Source organism: Vombatus ursinus, unplaced genomic scaffold (genome assembly GCF_900497805.2).
Source record: "Vombatus ursinus unplaced genomic scaffold, bare-nosed wombat genome assembly UNPS02014924.1, whole genome shotgun sequence".
NCBI classification, from domain to species: domain Eukaryota; kingdom Metazoa; phylum Chordata; class Mammalia; order Diprotodontia; family Vombatidae; genus Vombatus; species Vombatus ursinus.
In genome coordinates this window covers 2,833,957-2,854,305 of record NW_020954702.1, presented here as the reverse complement: position 1 = coordinate 2,854,305, position 20,349 = coordinate 2,833,957, and the positions used below count along the sequence as shown (strand labels likewise).

General features: G+C 37.0%; 1 protein-coding gene across 4 annotated transcripts in view; it reads right to left on the bottom strand.

Moving 5' to 3' along the window:
* Positions 1-20,349, bottom strand: part of TMPRSS2 (transmembrane serine protease 2) — a 112,090-nt gene that overhangs the window by 24,165 nt on the left and 67,576 nt on the right. For all 4 annotated transcript variants that reach the window (XR_003567462.1, XM_027843625.1, XM_027843626.1 and 1 more), the window contains exons 7-11: positions 13,182-13,292; positions 10,744-10,787; positions 7,377-7,548; positions 2,263-2,438; positions 907-1,002 (exon numbers count right to left, since the gene is read on the bottom strand). Coding sequence is in view for 3 of the 4 variants with exons in the window: in XM_027843625.1 (XP_027699426.1) it covers positions 907-1,002; positions 2,263-2,438; positions 7,377-7,548; positions 10,744-10,787; positions 13,182-13,292 (599 nt within the window). In the remaining variant the exon portion in view is untranslated. The remainder of the gene's footprint in view (positions 1-906; positions 1,003-2,262; positions 2,439-7,376; positions 7,549-10,743; positions 10,788-13,181; positions 13,293-20,349) is intronic.

Below are 20,349 nucleotides of genomic sequence, written 5' to 3'. Positions count from 1 at the left end.
CCAATTGTGAGCTGGATAGTTCTACCTTAATATTATACTGGAACCTTACAACATTGTAAAGATAAACAGCTAGCTTTGAAATATTTAGGAAAACAGATCAACATATGCTGCCCACCACCAGGTGACAGATTCAGAGTTATACCATTTGCATGCTAAAGACATTCCCTAGTAACTTATTTCTGTGTCCCTACTCCATTTCCATGACTCTCTGTAAGTAATTCTATGTCAGCAAGACCACTCTAAAAGAAGACTGAAGCAGGAATGGAAAATAAACCTTAGGAAAAGAAAGCAAAATTGATACAGAAAAGTTGTGGGACAGGGGGAAATAAAACACAAAACTTGGGACTTTGTCCCTAACAATAAAATGAATCATAGTTACTGAATGAATTGCAATGCCTTTTCTCAAAAAGTCACATTATTAGATTCACCAGACTCAATTTTGGCCCATACTCTACACCATATTAGATACTTAAGGCACAAGGAGTCTGGCCTTAGAACATCAATTATACACAAATGCTGCTAACATTTATTTTTAGTAATTCCATTATTTTTCTGGTTCCATTTTGCTGATTCTAAGCCATTCCAAGTTGTTTATGTCAGAAACAGACAATCACAGACTCTACTCCCCATCTCAAAAATCCTGCTAGCAAACTCCACCCCAACCCTCCCACCATGGTGGGCCAGTCCTTTAGAAACTTGACTTTAAGTTAGCTTAACTTTCTTTACCTTTGTGTTTTTTCTGCTTTATCATGACCTATAATTCTGGGTTTATCAATAGTCTATATTAATTATATGCATATGAAGCAGTTATATATGCCAAAATATTTTGACTGCATTCCTTGATAAATCACCCATTAACTAAAATGTGATCCCCAAATCATTACTTCTTAGAAACGACCATCTCACCTTTTTCATAGGTTGCACCCCATCCTGATATCCAGCATAACTGAGTGGGTTCAAACATCATTCCTGGGTTAGGCAAACACACTGGTCTTATTTTTTCTGTTTTAAAATAAGAGCATAAAACATGATAGTCCATTCTCACATTTGTGAAATGGTCAGAAGAAAGACCATTTCTTCTACCGCTTTTTCCTCGAAGAAATACAGTTGGGCACCACAAGAGTGTCACCATCCTCTAAGATGAACATATTTTACATATTTTATAATCACCACAAGGAAAGGGACCGTGTCTTACCTAAGCTTTTTATTTTCCCCAGTACCTAATATAAGCTTTGCACATAGTAAGCGTTTGATGTCTGTTGAATGACTAATGAAAAAAAATTCCAAGTTCATACCTCCACTGTCACATCCCTATTTGCAGTAGGAAACAATAGAATAACAATAAAGCAAAGTACGTAAGAAGGTTAGGGATATTTTTCCCTTGTCCTTGTTACAAATTATATTATGTATTAGGACTGTTTCTAAAAGCACACAATGAAAAGTCCAAATAGCTTCAAATTAGCTTCAAAATACTATTTCCTATACTCTGGCTTCATGATTTCAGTTGAAAGTATGCTTTATATGGAGTTAGAGGACATGGTTTAAATATCCACTTTGCCATTTAACCTGTGACAACCTCCCTGGGCTTCAGTTTCTTCATCTGTAAAATCAGGGGGTTGAAGTAAATGGCCTGTCATGTCTCTACCAGCTCCAAATCTGTGATCCTATGATCCCGTTGCCTTTGCATCTTTGTGAAAATAGGTAAGAGTTAGATGAAGTACAATACCCACATCCCATGTGCCCGGAATATTCTCCCTTATAAACTATGCCTTAATCTCTAGCTTCCATTAAGGCTCAGCACAGTCTTTGTGGGTCTCCCTAGATGCTAGTGACTTCCCCTCTATAGTTACCTTCCATCTACTCTGAATGTATTGTATATGTACCAATCTATGTGCATGCTGTTCCCTCCATTAGAATGTAAGCTTCTTAAGAGCAGGGAATGTACTTGCTTTTTTCTTTGTAGTATTCAGCACATAACACAGTGCCTGGCACATAGTACTAACTTAATGAATTGAGGAGCAAGGGGAATCCCATAACCATAGCAATAATAAGGTCATTCTTTCAGGTGATGTCAGAAAAACAACTGAAATTGTCAACTGCTATTTAGGAGTGAGCGGGAGGGGAGGGTTTTCTCCTTGCAAAATCCATCTTAAATTCTTTCCTACTAACAGAAAACTTTCTTTAATTTTTTTGAGATTCATTCAAAATATTCTTTACACTAAATTATTATATCCTGTAAAGTGGACAAGAGTAAATACATACCATTAAATACGAATGGTGTTTGCAGCTTCATTAGAGCAACATCATTATTCTTAGTTTTAGAATCATAACTTGGATGAGAAATTATTTTTTGCACTTTATATCCACTTCCATAGAACATCACAGACTGCCTCAAAATTCCTGCAAATGCTGTCCAATACCGGGAATTGGAAAGAGGTCTGAAAAAAATGAATCAAGGGAATCTCGAGCATAGTGAATCTAAACACTAATCTGAACATCTTAAAAAAAAAAAGTACCACATCTATAAGAACCAAATGAGTTCTTACCATAACAAATCAGTATATGTTACCACAGACTGCTATTGCCTACATAACAACAGAGAGGGCTACATACAGGCAAGGAGAATGTAGAAGATGGGTAATGAAGGCTAAAAATTAAAAAAAAAATCTTGACTATTACAACTATTACTTAGACCTTACTATAAATTTCAGAAATTTAGAGCATTTCAATCTGTAATCTGTAATCAATAGCCTGCCTAAGTGTTATTCATCTCTCTTAGTTTTGTTGTATATGTGTTTTTTTTATTATTCTTTATCTAGTTTATTTTTAAAACGGAGACCATAAAGTTTTAGTATGATCACTATCAGTGGAATTTCAAATATAAATGTTATTCTACCTGACCTCAGGAATTAACCCCAATGGGTAGAAGTTTTAGAATGGTAGATTTCAGATCAGTATAAGGAATTATATAAAAAATTAAATGGAAGAAGTAATTTCCCTATACCTGTAGATCTTTAAGAAAAGAGTAGATGACTACTTGTCAGGGTTGCTATGATAATTATAATGAGGATGATGATGATGATAACAACTAACAAAATTTATCAGACACTCAAAGGTTTGCAAAGTACTTCAATTCAACACCTATGATTCCTTCCAATACCAGATTCTAGGACCTTGGGATATTAATAGATTACATTTATTATAATGGATAGAGACCTACCTCAAAGCCAGTAAGATCTTCACCCAAGTCCTGCTTTTGATGCATACCAGTTGTATGACACTGGTCAAGCCACTTAATCTCATCCTATTCTAGGTATTTATCTAAGACCACACAGGGCAGAGTAGGTGCTGGCCTGCTCTGGTAGAGCATACCAATGAAATCACAAGTCCAATCTTTTCCCTGTCTACACCTATAATTCCAATTGCTCAACTAAAAATATCCATCAATATATTTTTCCTTCTCTTAGAAAAGTCCAATAGCATAAACATATAGGATGATGAAACTTGAAGGAGCATTAGATATCAATGTCCAACCCCATTATTTTACAGATGAGAAAACTGAGGACCCAAGAGATCAAGTCTACCTAAAGCTTCAGGAGTCACAGCAAAAAGAACAGTAGAAGACAAAATGACTTTCACCTGAAAAAAGTGGAAAATATTCAGATAATTTGGAAGGGTTTAGACTAGTGAAATGGGCCAGGAATTGAATTCAAGGAGGAGAAATTTGGTAGAAATTGAAGAAAATGTAAAGAACAATCTCTAGGTCTTAATTCTATTTTCTGGATGAAAGAGGAATAGGATGAAGGGTAACAGGAGGGTAAAGGGAGAAAAAGGATCAAAGATGATTGAGGAGTAGAAACCAAAGAGGGAGTTATGGAAGAAAAAGAGAACTTGGCAAGAAAAAGCACAGTAAGTAAAAGAAAAAAAAGATAAATGCAATGATTAGAAGGTGAAGCCAATTCAGAGTGGATTGGTGGGTGGGGTAAGATGAAAGTGAAGGTGTTGAGTTGGTGTGGGATTGTTGAGAACAAGAAAAGAAAGTTGACTGGGGTAGTCAAGTTATTTAGAGATGCTAACTAGCTGTAAAAGTTTAAGCCAAGTCCTTAGGCAAGAGATTTAAACATTTACAAGTAGTTTAAAACAAACAAACCACACAGAAACCACACCTAGTATGGAAAACAGGGAAAATTGTGCAATGTCTTTTATCAAGAATGTTGTGCTTGTATTTTTTTTTAAAGTTTTATGGATGTATTTTGTTTTTTACATTTACAGATTACATCTACTTCATGAGAGGTGTCTGATAACAAAGTAAAACAGTTAAATAAAACTAATAATACTTCATCTGAAAGCGCATGCAACATTTCCCATCTGTAGCATCCCTTCCTGCCTCTCTATTTTTTTTAGTTAACAGGTATCTATTTTCTCTCCCTCCCATTCCCACCCTCACCCCAACTAAAAAAAAAAGAAAGAAAGAAAAACTAATTTATTGCTGTAAATATATACAGTCAACCAAAACATTCCCTCAAAGGCTATTTACAAAAAAAAAATCTCATTTTGCATTATAAATCCATCATCTGTAATGGATAACATGTTTCAGTCTAATGGATTGATGTGAAATTATTAGTCATACTAATTTGACTTCCTCCAATTAACTTATCTGGAACATGTTTTTTTAAAAAAAATATGGCTATATATAGACCAGGTTTCCTCCTTTGTTACCTGTTTTTTCACATATAAAGACTATTTATCAACTAGGGATTGACTATTTTTTATTATAAATTTTAATCAGTTCTTCATCACTCTTGGAAATAAGACCTTTAGCCCAAAGGGCTATAAAACTGTGCATACCCTTTGATCCAGCAATACTACTTCTAGGTCTGTATCCCAAAGAGATCATAAAAATGGGAAAAGGACCCACATGTACAAAAATATTTTAGTAGATCTTTGTGTAGTGGTTAAAAAAAATTGGAAATTGAGGGGTTGCCCATCAATTGGGGAATAGCTGAACAAGTTGTGGTACATGAATGTAATAGAATACTATTGTTTCACAAGAAATGATGAGCATGCATCTGCAAAGACTTAAATGAACTGATGCTGAGTGAAGTGAGCAGAACCAGAAGCAACACTGTACACAGTAACAGCAACATTGTGTGATGAACAACTTTGATAGACTTAGCTCTTCTCAGCAATGCAATGATCTAAGACAATTCCAAAAGACTCATGATTGAAAATGCTACCCACATCCAGAAAAAGAATTATGGAGTCTGAATGAAGATTGAAGCATACCATTTTCTCTTTTTTGTTGTTGTTTTTTCTTTCTCATGGTTTTTCCCATCGGTTTTGATTCTTCTTTATAATGTGACTAATATGGAAATATGTTTAATATAATTGTACATGTGTATCCTATATCAGATTGCATGCCATCTTAGGGGGAGGAGAGGGGAGAAAATTTAGTACTCAAAATCTTATAAAAGTGAATGTTGAAAACCAAAAACAAATAAATTAATTTTAAAAAAAGAAATAAGACCTTTATCAGAGAAATTTAATACAAAGATTTTTTCCAATTAATTTTTCCCTTTAAAAGTTTATGCAAAAACTTAAAAAATGTTATACAATCAAAATTATCCATTTTTTTCTTCTGATGATCAAGAATTTTTATCCTATTCATTGATCTGACAGGTAACTTTTTTTCTAACTTTTTCTAATTGCTTTATGATATGACATTTAATATTGGAGGTGCTTTGTATATTTGTAAGGTATTAGAATAAATCTTATTTCTTCTATACTGCTATCCAATTTTCCCATAAGATTTTGTCAAAAAGTGACTCTTTAATCCATGAAGTAGGGCCTTTGTATTTAACAAGTATTAGTGCTAAGCACTTTACTAAGCATTTGGGATTCAAATAAGGGCAAAAACAGTCCCTGCCTGCCCTCAAGAAGCTCACACTCTAATGGGGGAGACAACATGCAAAAAAGGCTCAACTTATAAGATTAATTGTTTTTATGAAAGTGTTAAATAAAACAATGTTTTAAAAAGGAAGATGGGGATTTCTGTACAATCTAAGGAGAGAGTAAATAGGAGATCTTTTGAGGGTAGTATGGGTCTAGAAACAACTAACTTTATCAAGGTAGTTATTTAATAATGATGTAATTTAAAATAAATTTTTAAGATTCCATTTAAAATTATTAACGAATGTATAAAATATTTTCCAATACATGAACAAAATATACACAATATAGCCAAAAACAACTATTTACAAAAATAAAAACAGGCCTAAATAATTGGAAAATATTAAGTACTAATAGGTAGGATAAGCCAAAATAATAAAAATGACAACATAACATACAATACTTTACTTATTCAATGCCATACCAATCAATTGATAACAGCTACCAAAGGAGTACTTTATGTGGAAGAAAAAAGGATCAAAAATCTCAAGATAAATTAATGAAAAGATACAGAAATGAAGGGAGAGCATAACAATGCCAGATCACAAATTATGCTACACAGCAGTAATCATTAAAACAATTTGGTGCTGATTTTAAAAATAGATCAACAAATGAGTGGTCAGTCAGCCAATAAACATTTATTGCTTACTATGTGCCAAGCCTGGGGCAGCGAGGTGGTGCAGAGCATAGATCTCGCCCTGGAGTCAGAAGGACCAGAGTTCAAATCTGGCCTCAGACACTTATTAGCTGCCCTGAGCAAGTCACTTAACCCTGTTTGCCTCAGTTCCTCATCTGTAATATGAGCTGGAGAAGGAAATGGAAAACCACTCCAGTGTCTTTGCCAAGAAAATCCCAAACAAGGTCACAAAGAGTCTGACACAACTGAAATAACTCAACACTGACAACAATACGCCAAGCACTGTGCTAAGTGTTGAGGATACAAAGAAATGAAGACTGTCCCTACCCTCAAGGAGCTCACAGTCTAACAAGAAGGACAACATTTGCTACATTTCCTCACCTCCAATAAAATGGTAAGTTCTCTGGGGCCCAAATTAATTTTTTTTTTCATTTGTGAGTCTTACAGGCTCAACGAATGGTTCTCCTGAATTTCTAAATCCTTTCCCGCTCTGTAATTTTATATCAGTCACTGGGCATGTAGGGAGATGATTCTAAAGCTTTAACAAGGTAAACAAACTCTTGAGGAAAAAATAAATAAAATAATTGAATTCACAAGTTGTTTTTCTTCCAGATCAAGTACAAAGCAAATTTCTCTTCCTTAAATCCCTTAACAAGGATGAACATAACTTTAACCAATCCGAGAATTACAGTTCTGATCCTCTTTTGACAACTCTGAGTGAACACACAGCTCAAACAGGGAAAGTGATGGGAATACAAGAGCTCCTCAGAATGACTGATTAAATACTTACTCTTCCACACAATGAGCTGCTGTTACAATCCATTCAGGAGTAATGATAGAGCCACCACAGACATGGACACCTTGGACATGAAGGCTGACTTGCCATGGCCATTCCCCTGGAGCAGCATTTGTCCCACCTACAATTCTGTTCAGTTGATTCACTTTCGTCATTGTGCCACATTCTAAAGGCAAAAATTAAAATATAAACCACTTAGTACATTTATGAACCTTAAGCATCAACAAAAACAGTTTCGCAGACCTGAGTGTGACTTTCCATAAAAGAATTTTTGTTTTAGTAAAGAGGAAGGTGGACGGACAGATTTATGTAATCTGTTTCCTTTTTTCAAACATCTGAAAAGCTAAGGAGAGAATGTTTAAAGGTATGGATCTACATCAGAGATTTCCAAAGTGGGCAATACTATCCCATGGCAGACTCTGGAATGATGGCGACGGTAGTAGCCTCAGGTGCAATGGGGGGGCACTAAATATAAATAAGGGGGTGATGGAAGCATAAGGAAATAAGAGAAGATAAGAAAAATTTGAAAAACCATCCATAAGTTTCACCTGCTGTGTAATAGAATTAAAGTTGTAGTGATTACATTATTTTCCAAATAAGCACATAAAATGCAAGTTATAATCGATCAGTGGTCAGGTCTGCCAACAGGACTTAACAAGCAAGTGTTGGCAGGTAAGCATACCACATACTGTTGGGATGTCTAGCATGCATTGGCAGGAATATGTGCATGTAATGATTTGTTTACATTACAATGCTATACAGTTACATGATACAATATTGCATTATCAAAATTTCAATTCAGGAAAAAACTCACAAATTTATAATAAATTATTAAATTTAATATGTGTCATTTTTAAAAAAATATATCTTATTTTTTTTGAAATGATGCAAATTTTAAAAAAACATTAAAGGGTTAAACAAAGTAGATTTCCAGGAGGGTGTTGAGTAATTTTTTTTAAAGGGGGCAGTTGGTCAAATAAGTATGGGAATCTCTGATTTACATGAGCAAGGAGGAGAGAATTCATGATGAGATCAGAAAACTGCTCATAGTCCAGTTTTCTAGAATGCATCAGACATGAAAAGAAGTAGTGTGAAATAATGATAACAAAGTAGGTTGGAGTCAGATTGTAATAAGAACTTAAATTTCATGAGGAGTTTGTATTTTATCCTATAAATAATAGGGAATCAGTGAAACTTTTATGAAAAAATGACTTTTCACTTTGCCTGGAATAGGAACTCCATCTCTGACCTTTCTCTGACCTAAACCAATCTATTTCTTGGTCTGAAATAAAGCCATTACTGCTTTCAATAGATATCCAATGAAAATACAGTATGGCTTTGATGAATTTATTTGTTGTGTATTTATTTATTTATTGTTAAATATGACACCTAGACATTTCAAAGCAGGTAGAAAACCCAACCTTGTGTGCTCAATGTTTTGTTCTTTGTTCTCTTACAGATAGCTGTTTGGTAAACAAATAGATGGAATAAAGCTGTGTGCAAGTAACAGCCATGTTGTTTGATGACTAACATTGATAGACTTAGCCCTTCTCAGCAATGCAAGGATCTAAGACATCTCCAAAAGTCTCATGATGGAAAATGCTATCCACATCAAGAGAAAGAACTATGGAGTTTGAATGCAGATCGAAACATGCTATTTGCTATTTTTTTTCTTCTGTTTTGTTTTCTCTTTCTTGTGGTTCCTCCTATTGGTTCCAATTCTTCCTTACAACATGACTAATGTTAAAATATGTTTAAAAGAGACTATATCAGATTCCATGCCATCTTGGGGAGGGAGGGGAGAAAAATTTAAAACTCAAAAGCTTATGGAAATAAATGCTGAAAACTAAAAATAAATTAATTTTAAAAAATTAAATAAAAAAGCTGTGTGTATCCCTACTTACTCTTCTCTCAATTATTTACCCTATCTCTGGTTCGAGTATTTCAAGCTATTACACTAAAATGCTTCAACTAAGTCACAGAACATGAAGCTGTACTTTGTTGTGTCAAAGTTTTCTTTCTAGTCTATATCAGCTCATAATCCAGCACCTGCTCAATCATCTTAGTGACAACTATTCTCTATGTGTACTAGAGAATGAGTGTGGAACCTACAAGGACCTCCATCACAGTATCTCAACAGTCTCTTGTGAACCCCATATGAAAAATACTAATACTAATGTAATATATTATACTAATACTAATATAAATTAATGACTGTGATTCTCTAGAACATTGTCTATCATGCAAGCATCCACACTGTGGTAGCTATTAACCACAAAGCCAGAGCTTCCTCATTCATAAAATGGGAATATTGATAGTTGCATTATCAACCTGACAGAACAAACATCCACATTTCACAAATCTCAGAGCATAATAAAATGTGAGGTGGTTTTTGTTGTTGTTCAGTCAAGTCTGACTCTGTGACCTCATTTGACGTTTTCTTGGCAAAACTCGTTTGCCATTTTCTCCTCCAGCTCATTTTACAGATGAGGAACTCAGGCAAAGAAGGTTAAATAACTTGCCCAGAGTCACACACCTAGTAAGAGTCTGAGGCCAGATTTGAACTCAAATCTTCCCAATTCCAGGCTGATTTCAGGGTTGGCTCTTTATTCACTGTGCCATCTTGCTGCCTTAAAATGTGAGGTATCATTTATTTCAAATGAGGTGACTTGCTCTTAGTAGGGCAAATCTCCTTGCCTTTTGCCTCCTAAATCCAGTGTTCTTCGTATTACATTACGGTTTCTAAATACTCCATCCTCTTAATTTGGGGTACCACCATCCTTCCAGTCATCTAGATTCACAATCTCAGAGTCATCCTTCAATCTTCCCTCATCTTCAACATTATCCCTATCCAATCAGTGGCCAATTCTTAGCAATTCTACCTTGCCAATATCTCTTATTTACATTATTTCCACTCACACAGAGATCACTTTAGTTCAACATCTATCTCGTCTGGACTATGGAAACAGCCTGCTAACTGGTATCTCTGTTTCTATCATCTTTCCCTTCTCCCATCTATACTTCAGACAGCTAATCTTCCTAAAGTAATCCTAAGTAATCTTCTTAAAGTAGAGGTTTGACCACCTCACTCTTCTAACTCAAGAAGCTACAGTGGCAAACTGCCCCTAAGAGATCTCAGGTGTCCAAGATGTCCATTTCCCTTTGATCTTCTTTAATGCACAGACTGAAATTCTATTATTCAAGAGGGCTTCTTGAGTTGCTACTGATGCCTTATTTTCTAGGACTGTTTTCAATTATGCTATTTTCCAATACATTATTTTGATAGGAGACTTTCTAAGAAGTATTAAATACAATTAGTATGACATTCTGTTCCAGGAAAAAGAAAATTAAAAGTACTAACCTATGCATCGGAGAGATACCACCGTTTTTGAGAAACAGACATTACTAGGGAAGAAGAACAAAAATGATTGTCATAAATTATGAACATCGTTTCCAGAATATTTAAGAAAATCTTTATTCTTTCAAATATTCTCTTTCTTAACTCCCAACAATAAACAAAATGAAATAGAAAAAAATATATTTCTCATTCATAAAAAATTACTCAAATGAGAGTACTGGGTTCTAGGGTCCTCTTGTACTATTCCTCAAAGAAGACATTTATTTTCAAGCAGTTGTGTTCATAATGTTGATGCCATCCCTAAATGTAAACAATAAAACCAATCATTTTTCTTGGAGAAAAGCAAAATAAAATCAGAATTCTATACTTGGGAGGCCAACATACATGCTTTAAGATGAGAGAATGACCAATTCCTCCATGCTGGGGAATAAGAAGAAGTACAGAATTCTGTTTGTATAAAGTAAGAAACTCTAAAATTAAAAAGTTTTCAAAATAAAGAGATTAGTTTAACAGTTATTATTGTTAAAGTCACAGTAGATAGACTCTAGCTATATCAATGAGGGATGAATGTTGTGTATCAATGGACTTGTGTAAAAAGATCTTTCAGTCTCTCTCTCTCTCTCTCTCTCCTCCCTCCTTTCCCTGCTTTCCTCTCCCTTCCCTGCATTGATTTTTCTTGCCTGCAGAACTGACTGTGTAACCAGGGTAGGCAGCCACTCAAAGTTTATAACTAGTCCACCAATTGTGCTTTGTTTGTTAGATGTGTAACCTAATAAATCAGGCTTTTATAAATGGACGTACTAGGACATGTGCATATTACTTTCCTCAAGGCTATGCTAGTCTTATTTATTTTCTATGTGAGAATGGAACTAGGAATCCAGATTGATATACAATTCCACTCCCAAGCTTTCCACTCATCATAAAGGAGAATTAGGATGCTTACCACCAACATCAGTAGTAACTCTCATAGAAACAAAATGAATTAGGGAGTAAATAAAGTTCATAAAAGGCAGAAAAGGTTTTGTTTTATTTTTTAAAACCACATTCAGGAGGGAATACCCTTTTTATTTGAAAAAAATATTACCCTTTTCCTTATTAAGGACATACAACTTACAGAAATATAAAATTACTTCTTCCAGGTAAGTAGGGCAATATCTATTTCAAAGTATATTAGGGCTTAAGGGAACTCAGTTCACCATCCTGGTTAAAAATTAACCTATAACTATAAAAACATAGATTTAGATCTAAAAGAGATCACCTGTCATCTAGTCCAACCACCACATCTTACAGAGGAGGAAAATGAGGCCCAGAGAGGTGAACTGATTTTGCTGCCAACCTTGGAAATGAACTCAGAAACTTAACTCTAAATTCAGCAACTTTCTATTCTACCAAACTGTCCTTAGTATACTTTCCTTCTGGAGTTCTAGTTTCTTTACTGTAACAACAGCACACTTAAATTCACAACTTATTATGGTATTAACAATTTTAGAGCTCTGAACCTGGAGTCAGGAGGACCTAAGTCCAAATCTAGCCTCTAGACACTTTCTAGCTATATGACCCTAGGCAAGTTACTTAACCCGTTTCCTTAGTTTCCTCTTCTGTATAATAGGAGAAATGCACCTACTTAGTAGGGTGTTGTGAGGATCAAATGGAATAATAATAGTAAAACTTTTAGCACAGTGCTTGGCATGCAGTAGGTGCTATATAAATGCTAATTGTTATTACTATTACTAGTTGTGTGACCCTGGGAAAGTCATTTAATCTGACTGCCTCAGTTTCTTTTTTCTGTAAACTGGGGATAATAGTGTGTATGTTGCAGGGTTGTAATGAGGATTAAATGAGACACCTCTAAAGCTCTTAGCATAGTATCTGACACATAGTAAGTGGTATTTAAATGTTACCCTTTTTTTTGCTATTATGATAAGAATTTTTCCCTAGGCAACGCAGAATACTGAGGAAGAAAGGGCACATGAATTTGGTTCAGATGATCTAAATTTAAGGTGTAAGTAAGGGCCACTTAATAGCAAGAAGCCCTTTGGCAGGTCACTGAGACTCATTTTCATCATTTGTGAAATGATAGAACTTCTATTGTGTACTGTCAACCTCATAAGGCTGTTGTATAGACTAAATGAATGTTGCAAGGACTAAAGTATGATGACCATGAAGCCCTTTATAAATTTGAATTATTTGGCCATTACTTAATTTGAAGAACAGGCATGACAGGGAGTAAATGGAAATGTAAGATAAGTTAAAACAATTAAATGAATAGCTTCTCAGATCAGACCTAGTTAAACACCAATATTCTCCTAATAATGGGTTTATCCATAAAGGAAATTACATCATACAATTTCTCCATATTATTCTTTGCATTTCCTAGCTGTCCCCAATATGGCATTTTTCGAAGAAGAAAAAAAGAACACCGTTGTAGAGGGTCTGTCTACCTGTTGTAGAGTTTTTCATACAAATCTACATTTCCAGCACTCAGGTTCAACTTCATATAGCTTGTGGCACCACTATCATCTGTTATTCCTCGACTAGAGTAAAAACTATTCCTGGAAAAAAAAAAATCAAATTCAACATCAGTCTTCATCATAAGTAATCACATCTTCTTTTATCTCATAAAGCCTATTATATTGATACACTGAGTTAAAACAACAATCTCATATCCAAAATCTTAACACACAGTCATATACTCGCCCTTCAAAAATTAAATCATAACCTAATTTCATCAGCCCCAAATGGTAAATAAGAGCTCTATAACTTTGGTGTTCCAGGAAAGAAAAGAAAAAAATTAATAATGTATTGGGAAAATAATAAATTGGTATGTCCAAACTGTGAATCACATATGTAACAAAATACACTTTTCTGATCAAAATCCCATAGAAATTTAACAATGATCATCTTAAAATTCAACTAAGTCTCTCTGTTTAAAGTCTGCATGTTTTTATTCATTTAAAAATACTTCACCATGTAATAGCAAGTTTTGCACAGTATAAAGAATTGGTTTTGAAGATTTCCACATGGAAAAGACTTTGCAGTATCCCAAAAGACTATGGGAAAACAGCCTGGTTAAAAAAAAAAAAAAAAGGGGCAGCTAGGTGGTGCAGTGGACTGAGCACCAGCCCTGGAGTCAGGAGGACCTGAGTTCAAATCTGGTCTCAGATCAGACACTTGACACTTACTAGCTGTTTGACCCTAGGCAAGTCACTTAACCCCAATTGCCTAGCCAAAAAGAAAAGAAAAAAAAAAACGAGTATAGCAAATATAGCAGCACGTTTTTATTTTTGTTCTTTAAGTTTGCTTTCTGAATATACACCCCCCTCTCTTCCCATTCAAAACAGCATGACACCACGCAAAAAGTACAAGGGTTTTCATATGCAGTCCCCAAAATTCCCACCCTGCCCCTTGGCTACTTCATAGATGCATGGTCCCACATCTGCACTTCTTTCCTTCTCAGTGGTCAAAGTTGAAAAACTAGAAATCCCACTGAAAACTACTTCTTTCCTTCAAAGTGGCTGCAGTTAGGAGTAGCAGAAGGTAATCAGAGCTGAAGCAAAATGAGCTGGACCAGAAAATAACTCAAATTGTAATGTTTCAAGTAAAAACAACACTGCATCGTAAGGTACCAATTTTGTCTGGGAATAAGAGGAATCTGACTTCAGATGGGGGATGGGAAGTGAGGAAAGAGACAACTCTTTTCCTTCCTCATGCTTCAGCGGTGGAGACCCCTGAGACCATTCCCCTATCCTCCCCCCCATGAAGGTTAAGAGAGAAGCTCAAGTGAGAAATTAGAAGGGAGAAATTTTTGGATTGGGATTTTAACACTGCCCATGACCTATTTCATTTTTTTTAAGGCAATTGGGGTTAAGTGACTTGCCCAGGGTCACACAGTTATTAAGTGTCAAGTGTTTGGTCTGAGGCTGGATTTGAACTCATATCCTCCTGACTTCAGGGCTAGTGCTCTAGTGCTGTGCCACCTAGCTGCCCCCTTGAGTATTTCATTTTGACTGGAGAAAGACACTGTCAGTCATTACTTCTTTCCTTTCAAGGAATTGGAAATTACTTTGCCTAAGACTGCCTCTTTAAGCAGTCACTCAATCATTCTTAGATTTCACTAAGCACCTCTTCCGGCTACCTAAACCTCCACAGAAGTTGCCTTGTTCCTCATCTGGATACCTTCCATACTTTCCCCCTTTCTCCTGCTTTCCAGTCACACAGAGATGGCCTGTGACAATGTTAACCAAGGCCAAAACCTTATCTGAATTCAAACCTCAAGGATTCCCACTCCATCTCAGGGATTCTAAACCACCAGTTGCCATTGTTCAAACTCCATTCTCCAACTCTCATTTACTTCCATCCTTTCAACTCCCACACTCAACTTCCAACTCTAAAGCTACCTAATCTTTCCACTGTGCTCTGTGGAATACCTGATCCACAGGTAATAAACTAGCTTTCATTTTATACCTTTTTCCTGTCTTGCTCCCTCTGTCTTCTTTCATTCACTGAGACTTGACTTGATGACACAGCTTCCCTGACTACCTTTCCAGTGCTGTTGTAAGTTCACTGAAACCCCAGATTCACTAGCCATGGTGAAGGAGTTGGAAGACTTCTTGCTCACCATTGCTACTTCCAGGCTCTCCTACCACCATCCTCAGTAAAACTTTATCCAATCCATAATTATCACCCAATCAAGATTTTGGTGGCTATGATCTACAGACCTCCAGAACAATCTCCTTCCTTCCTTGATGAATTCAGTGTCTAGTTTATGGTCTTGATCTTCTCCCCAACTCCAGCCATCATGCCAGGGGACTTTGACATCATATTGCTACTCACTCAAACAATCTAACCTCCCAATTCCTCATTTTACTCATCTCCTATGACCTTGTCCTCAACCCACCTCTGCCATACACAAAGATGACAAGATCATACTCTTGATCTTGTCATCGTCCACTAATATTCCACACCCATGTTTGTGATTTTTAAAATGCCTTTTATTTGATCATAATCTGTTATCATTCCACCTTTCCCTTACCCTTGTAACTCCAAACCCTGTTCTTTGTCTTCACCACAACTTCTAAATCCTCCCTCTAAATGCTCTGATCTTTTCCAGACCGTCACCCCTGCACTTACTACATTCTGTTTCCTTCTCCATCTTGAACCTTTGGTGAACCCACCGAATTCTATATTGTATACTCTATACACTTTTCTCAAGTCTCTTGCCTCTAACAAAAATCTTGCCCTGTCCAATCTCAGCCTGGGATTACTCCCCCCCATCCAATACCTTCACTCTTTCTCATGTGATACTGAACAAAGCTAGAGAAAATTACACGCTATTATCATTGGGCTGACAAGGAGTGAGAATTAATTCATTTGGACCCATACTCTATACCAATCAGTATTAATCAGTTTGATATGATTCCATAGGGGTAGTGATTATAAGTTCTGTACATTAGGCCCCAGAGCTGTGAATTGCAGATGGTAAATTCACTCACTTAATCATAGGAAGCCAACTAGAGGAACTCCACCCTTGTTTTCTCTTGTTACGGTGACCAAGTTCAGTGTGGCAGAGGTGACTCAATTAAGTGGTAAGTCCCCCAACTTATTTTTGTACCTCCAAACCATTCTCTCTTGTCCAACATGAGGAAGTAACTATCTTATGACCACTTAGTCAGTGGAGATGCCCCATGCTCACTAACATACCATTTCTAGCTAATGGATCATTTTTGGCACACTAAGCAAGGTCAATCAACCAAAGGGATTCTATACTTTGTATAGCACCTCTAGAATGTTCAAGTATCAAACTGGTATCAAGCTTTATTAAAATAAAGCCCTGGGGTAGGAGCCAAGATGGTAGAGTAAAAGCAGGGACTCACATGAGCTCTCACTCAAATCTCTCCAAATACCTCTAAAAAGTGACTCTGAAAAAATTCTAGGGTGGCACAAAGAGACAGAGTGAGGCAGATTTCCAGCCTAAGACGACCTGGAAGGTCAACAAGAAAGGTCTGTTACACTGGCCTGAGAGAGGACCATCCAGCATGCAGGGTGCTGTGCAGACCCAGCCTAAGCTAAGCCGGAGCAGGCCTGGGGGTACTGAATTACCAAAAGCAGTGGCAGTTTCCAGTTTCCTCAGCCCACAGAGACAACTTAGAAGGTCAGTGGGAGGGGCCTATCAGAATTGGGTGAGAGAGAAGCACAGTCCAGCGTAGAGCTGCATGGCATACCAATACAACTCCAGCACCAGCAAACCAGGAACAGGCCTTGGGAGTGACTGAATAAGCAGCAGTAGCGGCTGCTTCTAGAGCTAATATTAGCCCACAGACTGAATGTTTGAAAGTCACCTTTTTAGACTTTCAGGAGCCAAGACGGCAGAATAAGCAGTAAGTAGCTTTCACCCTCCCTTATTGACCTTGAAAAACCCAGAGAATATTGCCCCAGGAAAAATCCTGAAATAGTAGAGTCAACAGAAAGACTAGATATAACAGCCTTTTAGCTCCCGGGGCAAGGGGGATTAATGGGAAAGGACCCTCTTGCTGTGGCTGAAGGGGACCAGTATAGGAAAGGACCCAGCAAGACAGTGGCAAGCCCCACCTCAGCAAACTAGTAACCAGACCCCTAGTTCCCAGCACAAGAAAGCCTGGTACAGTGCCCCCTGGGCCCCAGAAGCAGAGATCAACTTTAAAAGCCAGAAAGAAGGCAAAGAACTTGAGCAAAAAGCAACGCAGAAAAACAGTGACCATAGAGAAATATCTTGGTGACAGGAAGATCAAAACACAAATTCCGGAGAGGACAACATTGTCAGTATTCACATCTGAAACCTCAGAGGGGAATATGAACTGGCCTCAAGCCCAAAAAGCCTTCTTGGAAGAGCTCAAGGAGGATTTTAAAAGTTAAATAAGGGAGGTACAAGAAAAATTGAACAATTCCTTTAAAAACGCAGTTGACAAGGGGCAGCTAGGTGGTGCAGTGGATAGAGCACTGGCCCTGAAGTCAGGAGGACCTGAGTTCAAATCCAGCCTCAGACCAAACACTTGACATGTACTAGCTGTGTGACCTTGGGCAAGTCACTTAACCCCGATTGCCTCACTAAAAAATAAAAAAAATTTAAAATTAAAAAAAATTTAAAAAAATACAGTTAACAAGATGGAAAAAAAGTACACTGAACAAAACAACTCCCTAAAAAGTAAAATGGGACAAATGGACAATAAAAATAAAGTCCTAGAAGAAGGGAGCATCTCAAACTGTGAGGAAGATCTGAGATCCACTTCATTAGAGGGGCCCATGGGCCCTTTAGTAAAGTGACCTTGACTCTGAGCTCTGCCTCACTGGTCTTTCTTGTAGGCTGGGCACTTATGATCCCCACAAAGGTTCACTACAAATTTGTGACACAAAATCTCAAGTAGGACCTCACTGCTGCAAAGCAATTCTTTTACACCTCCCTAATCGATCTACTATCCCACTCACCACAGCAGCTCTTCCAAAACCTTTATCTCTCCACAAACTTCCCATAGCTGCTCTTCTGCACCCTCTCAGCTGAGAACCTTGCCTCGCATTTCACTGAAAAAACTGAGGCCATTCACGGAGAGCTCTCTCTTTTCCTCTGTTCCTCAACTAACATCATTAAAATGTCTTCTGTCACTATTTTCTCCCCTGCTCTTACCTCACATGAAGAGGTGGCCCTTCTTACCAAGGCAAGCCCCTCTACATGCACAAATGATCCCATTCCATCCCATTTTCTTCGGTAGAATGACCATTCTTTCACTTATCTTCAATCTCTTCCTGTCTACTTGCTGCTTTTCTGCTACATACAAACAGTCCCTTGTCTAGCTCATCCTCAACAAAACTCTCATTTGATCTCCTTTCACACCCACTAGGTATCATCCCATATCACTCCATGCTTTTGTGGCCAAGATCCTTGAGAATGAGTTCTGTAATTAATGCATCCACTTTCTCTCCTCTCATATTCTTCTTAACCCCTTACATTCCTTTTTCTGACCTCAAACCGTGGAAACTGCTCTTTCCAAAGTTTGCAATGATATCTTAACTGCCAAATCTAATAGCCTTTTCTGAATCCTTAGCCTTCTTCTCTTCTCTGCAGTCACTGACACTGTCAATCATCAACTTGTTCATATTGTCATGACATTACTCTTAGTTCTCCTCCTACCTAGCTAACCATTCCTTCTCTCTTCTTTGCTGGATATTCATACACATTATATCCACTAACTATGAGTGTCCCTAAAGACTCTGTCCTAAGTCCTTTTTCTCTTTTCTCTCTATAACATTTTATTTATGATCTCATCAGCTCCCACAGATTCAATTATCATCTGTATGCAGATGACAATCAGATCTACTTGTCTGACCTCTCTCCTGATGTCTAATCTGCATTTTCACTGCCTCTCAAACTGGAAGTCGTGTAAACATTATTTTATATTCAACATGTACAAAAATGAACTCATTATCTTTCCCACCAAATCCTCCCTTCTTCTTAATTTCTCTATTACTAGCAAGGGTACTACTGCCCTCCCACTTACCCAGGCTCCCAACCTGAATCAAATATAAACTCTTTTGTTTGGCTTTTAAAGCCCTTCATAACCTGGCTCCTTCCTACTCTTCAGTTTTCTTGTATCTTATTTCCTTCACATACTCTTTGATCCAATAACACTGGCCTCCTTGCTATTCTTCACACATTACATTCCCTCTCCTGACTGACCATTCCATGGCTGTCCCTCGTACCTGGAACACTCCCTCTTCACCTCTATCTCCTATCTTCCTTGGCTTTCTTCAAATCAAAGCTAAAGTTCCACCTTCTCTAAGAAGCCTATCTTAATCTTATTGCTTTCCCTGTAAAACTATCTGCAATTTATCCCACATATATCTTGTTTGTACATTGTTGTTTGCAATATTGTTTGCAGATTGTGAGCTCCTTAAGAGCAGAAAAATTTTTTTTCTTTTGCTTTTCCTTGTATCCCCAACACATAGCATAGTTCCCAGTACATAGCAAATACTTAATAAATACTAGGAGATTGAGTCAATGTAGAACTACAGGACACCTGGTCCAAAACCCCATTGGCAAGGAAAAGCTAAAGAGAGCAAAGTGATAACTGAAACCACTCCAAAGAACCATTTGAGGGAGCAATGACAGAACCAGTCATGCTATGAAATTTCCAATTGTATAAGATTGTGTTAGCCTCCAACATGTGCTCCCCCTGCCTTTCATCACAGGGTTCCCAAAGCAGCCTTGATTAAGTTCCAAAATCAGCTGTTCTTTCCCTTTATTCTTTCTCCATATGTGTAAGTTGTAGGGGAAAGAAGAAATCAATCGTTTACGGAAGTTTTGCTGCGGCTTGCTTTTCAAAAGCTTCATTAGTTTTATTATGCTACATTTTCATAGCTACCTTGTATTTTAAAAAACACATGGTCATTAAAAAGCAAACTATCTAACTGCTGATGAATTGGCTCAATCAGTCATAAATATGAAAAGGCCCTCACACTTTCCCCCCTCATACACTCACACCACAAGCAAGATGAGGGTAGAGAGCAGGGATGAGAGCTTTTCCTGTTTTGTTCTGTTTTGTTTTGTTTTGAAATCATTTGGAGGCATAGACATGGAAC